Source organism: Lotus japonicus, chromosome 4, assembly GCF_012489685.1.
Source record: "Lotus japonicus ecotype B-129 chromosome 4, LjGifu_v1.2".
Lineage (NCBI taxonomy): Eukaryota > Viridiplantae > Streptophyta > Magnoliopsida > Fabales > Fabaceae > Lotus > Lotus japonicus.
The window spans coordinates 12,480,563-12,485,496 of NC_080044.1; the positions used below are offsets into that span (position 1 = coordinate 12,480,563).

At 35.7% G+C, this 4,934-nt stretch overlaps 1 protein-coding gene across 1 annotated transcript; it reads right to left on the minus strand.

The window, feature by feature from the left end:
• Positions 1-925: 925 nt before the first annotated feature.
• LOC130715982 (basic leucine zipper 4-like) lies at positions 926-1,799 on the minus strand. The gene has a single exon (XM_057566159.1). It carries the CDS (start codon positions 1,735-1,737, stop codon positions 1,198-1,200), a length of 540 nt encoding a protein of 179 aa, XP_057422142.1. The 5' UTR covers positions 1,738-1,799; the 3' UTR covers positions 926-1,197.
• Between the last annotated feature and the right edge of the window lie 3,135 nt (positions 1,800-4,934).

Genomic DNA, 4,934 nt, shown 5'->3' on the forward strand with positions numbered 1-4,934 from the left:
GTGAACTTTTTTGGACGGATTTACATGTGAGTTTTTCTGCAAATTAAAGCGTTTTTACTTCAAACCCGTAGGAAACTTTGTTGAAAATTCTGCAAGAAAAAATTATAGGTAAATCTACAAAAAGTTTGAATCTAAATCCGCTAGAAAGCCACGGTGTAAATAGTATTTGCCCAATAATATATGTTAATTAGCATTATTTATTGTCAATCAATAGAGTTACACGTTATAAAATATACATTTTTCATTTTTTAATAGTGCATCATAATTAGACTTTCATGCATGAAGAAAATCCTTAATTAAACTTCCATCTAAAAAGAAAGCTAGAGAGAACATTATATTGTGCTTGCTTGACCAATATTGATTCTCGCTTTTGGTTATGTTCCATATGTGTCAGTGTAAACAAACACTCACAGTAGGTGTATTTATGTATCTATAACTTGCCACTAATCCCTTTGAGTGCGAACTAAAAAGCAAGTTTATTTAGTGATGTATCAATTTTTTAGTTGAAAAACTTTAATAAGACTATTCAAATGGACTCTAAATTTAAAAGGCCATGATATATAGATGCAAAAGGATGGTATTGCCCATGGACCATGGTTGATATAACATGTACTTCCAGGTTGGACTGGGACATAAGACCTTTTGCGTTTAGTACAAGCTTATGAGATCGATGCACTCATAGTCAAATATTACACGTTTTTGTCATTCGAGTTATATCTTCTTTATTTTCTTCTTCTTTTTTCCCTGGCAAGGTGTCATTTAATTTGCTAACTGCCGTAGCTATATAAAGATGAGATTGAATTATGAGGCAATATCGATTCTGACACTGAGAAACTGTAATGCTAGCTATCTTTAGTCTTCACCTCAAAATTAATTTGGACTGGGAAATGATTTGATGAACAAGCTGCTACATAAGAAACTCATACAAAAATAAAAACAAAAATGGCTAGGATATATATATTTTACATAAATAAAATTATAATTGATCATATTAACCTTATGGCTTTGAAAAAATCAACAATATTTTCCAAAACCACTCCTATTTTTTCCAAAAATACCCCCACCGTTTATCTTCATCTAGCTACTTTTAATGATTTACATATATAGATATATAACTTAGACAAGTTCCTTGTCTTAGAATTTTAACCGAGATCATATATATTTGTGATTAATTTACTTGCTTAATCAAGGTGGGTTTTATTCTGTCAAATTGCAATTCCATGCAGTGGAGAAAGAAGGTTGCAATTGTTGCAAAACCAAAATTTGGGCATATTCGGAAATTCGTTCCTGGAGCACGGTTCGCTCAGACCGGAGCCATTCGTTTTCGGTTCGCACGCGGTTAAGGTGATACAAGATGAACTGCAACCGGTTGTTCAGTTCCCGGTTTTCCATCCTACACTTGTTCAACTGGTTCCGAAGGTTCTCTAGGTGCCTCTGCTTACGCACACGCGACCTACGCGCCGATTCCCGGTTCGATATCATGCGCCGCCGCTTCCGCTCGTCGATTACCGGCTCAGCACTCTGGTCCGGTTCGTCCGGGTCCGGTTTACGTTTCTCATGGGTTAGGATCGGTCCGCCAGAACCGGAACTTGAAGTTACCGGTTTGGGTTCAGTACTGGGTTTGAGGTAATCGGATAAGGGGTCATCGTGGCAGTCCCACGGCGGCGTGAAACCGCCGGCGAAGGCGGAGAATGGGTTGCTGAGAAGAGGGTCGGAGGGAAGAATGGCGGAAAGCATGATGGGGACAGAGGGACGGAATTTTTGGAAATTAGAGGGGTAAGAAGGAGAATTGGGGAAAAGGGAAGAAATGCAGTGTAAGGTGCCCTTATTTATAACGGGTGAGTGGGGGTAAAACTATGTAAATAACGTGGTATAGTAGGGGTGTTTTTGTCGAAATAAGGGTTACAGTGCATGGCTTTTGAGTCATTTGCCACTATGGTTGTGGGGCCAATGGTCACGTTAAACTTTTCAAGTTGTGTGGTTACACAGTTGGGTCCCTTATAAAGACTGGTTCCCATTTATTAAAGCTTAATCATGAAGGTAAAATGGAGATTGTCATAAATCAAGAGGATTAACAGGGATTTTTTGGTCCATTATTTTTTCGGAATTAGGTATCTACTCACATAAGTTTATTCCCTTACTCGTGTGAGTCTAAACGGGTTCCAAGCCTGAGAAAGTTTGTAGAAACGAAGGACATTATCTACAGAAAAGAAATGAGAAACAAGAAACCTAAGTTACAACTTGAATAGGCTTCCAAATTTTAAAATTCACTTAACTTTGAATGGACAAATATAATAGCAGCTTTGTGCAAATGACATTAAGATAAGGCTAAGAGCATCTCCATAGAAAGTTTGTAGAAACGAAGGACATTATCTACAGAAAAGAAATGAGAAACAAGAAACCTCAAGTTACAACTTGAATAGGCTTCCAAATTTTAAAATTCCCTTAACTTTGAATGGACAAATATAATAGCAGCTTTGTGCAAATGACATTAAGATAAGGCTAAGAGCATCTCCAATGGTAGTATCTAATGTTAAATACATACTCATATGAGTATCTATTATCATTGGAGTACATATTCAATTCCAACTTGGCAAAGATGAGTATGTGGGAATAGATACTCTACACTGGACTTGAAAAGTGAGCTTGTATTTATTACAAGCACTTATAATTAATTAAAATGAAGATAAATAATAAAATATACAAATGTGATGTTGATGGTGGGATCCATTATAGAAATTTTTAAGAGTTGTTGGGTTAGAGTAAAATGTTAGTAAAGGGTGTAGATGATATGACATTATGGGGAATTGTAAAAAATGAAGTGTAGATATTTTAATGAGTATGATGGATGTAGATGCTCTAAGGTATCTTCCTAGCCTAAATGAAGGAAGATGAGATCCATTCCAGAGGAGAGAACTGTGATGAGTTAATACAACACATGATTACATTAAGGCTTAATACATCAGAAGGCCCATGTAATTGTAAAGGGAATCAAATCCAGTGCCTAGAAATTTTTTGCATCAAATTGGGTCCCTAGGTTTTTAATTCAATTAAGGCCAAAGTGTATCTGATGTTGAAGTGGCTTCAATTTTAGCATACTCAGCTTTTCCACGTGACATTTTAATTTTTTTTTAATTGAAAAAATTCTAAAACTTAATTTTTTAAATCCATCTCATATATTAAAGCATAAATAAAAAATAAAAACTTAATAAAATCTCTAATGTAAATAAAAACCTAAATCTAATTAAAAAAACCTAATCTAATCTTAATCTGTATCTTCATCCTCTAATACAAAAAAACTTTAATTACTAAATTAAATTAAATCACTAATAAACTAATTCCTAATTAAATTCTTCACCCATCTTCTTCATCATTCATTCTTCATCTCCAGATCTGTAGGTTACCCTTTCAGTCCTAAAAAATTTCATCTTCTCCATCAACCTCCATCGTACCACTATCTTTTTCCCTCTCACCACCACCGCCGCCGTCGCCGCCACAACCACCACCAACGTCAGACCTACATCATCCTCCCCCTACTGCACCTTCTTCACCATACCCAAACCACCAGATACAGATCTAAATCCTCCTCCCCTCCCTCACCTCATACTCCTCCTCAACTACTCTAGGTCCCTCTCCGTCTCTGCTGGCCTTTGTCTCCCTCTCGATCTGGATCTCGTTTTGACGTTCCCTTCATCTTCATCTTTCATATCGGGGAGTGGCGGTTGATTTGCGGTTGTGGGTTGCGGTGGGGATGGGTTGAGGTTGGTGTGGTTTGCTGGTGTGAGTTCGGTGGGGGTGGTTATGGGTTGTGAAAAAAGGAAGGATTTTGAGAAGTGGGTTGAGGTTGGTGTGGTTTGCTTCAAGCTTTCACTTTTTCTCAGCTTTCCAGAAAACTCTATGTGGTCCTTCTTCCCACTTCTATCGGAAACTTAGATCTGAAAAAAGCTTTAAGGTTTTGGGTTTTTAAGGTGGGGGTTGTGATGGGTATAGTGGGTGGGGGTTCTGGAGTTTTTGTTTCTTTCTATATTTCTGGGTGTGAGAGTGAGAAGAAGAACTATATTTCTAGGTTTGAGAATTCTTTATGTTGGCAGCTGGTTTCTTCTTGGAAGGGAAGAAGAAAAGGTTGAATCACATCATAAGGAAAGGAAGAAGAAGATGAAGGTTGACTAAGAATCTGAGTTGTTTAGTCTTTTTCATTTCTAGTTTCTAGTTTTGTTTTGTTTTGCAAGGTTAGATTATTAGATTAGTTTATTAGTTAGATTATTAGATTGTTTAGTTAAAGATTATTAGATTAGGTAATTATTAAGTTTTTAAATTTTTTTTCTGATTAAATTATTGAGTTGGAATTAAAAATAATTTTTTATTATTTTTTTAATTAAAAAATAATAATAAAAGTCACGTGGAATTGATAATTGAGACAAAATTGAGGGCTGACACACTTTGACCTTAATTGAATTAAAAAAAATTCTAAGGACCCAAATTGATGCAAAAAATTTCTAGGCCCTGGATTTAATTCTCTTTATAATTACAGGGGTCTTCTGATGTATTAAGCCTTACATTAATGATGCAAGTGGGGAACTCAAAAAGCAGGCATTTTCGTCGCGCTTCCTCATTTTGCAAGTATCAGAGGGGTTGAAAGGGGATGACTAAGTTCTCAAAGTGTAAGCAATAGTGAACTTGGCCCAGGCGGAGCAATGCTAGAGGCGTGATATTATGTTATTAATTATGGTTAATTTAAAGTTAAATTATTATATTTTAAAATAGAAATTAAAAATTATTAATAAAATATAAAAAAATCAAAAAAATCCTTGTAAGAATTTTTTTAATGAAAAGATAAATTGCACTTCTGGGAATTAATCGTTAGACCTTCCTCTCACTCATATGTGTTCCGTCTCTTACCACCTGAGCTATCATACGGAGACTCATAATACATA

Excerpts from the sequence above, each read along its gene's own strand:
- LOC130715982 (XM_057566159.1), bottom strand. The coding sequence starts at position 1,737 with ATGCTTTCCGCCATTCTTCCCTCCGACCCTCTTCTCAGCAACCCATTC.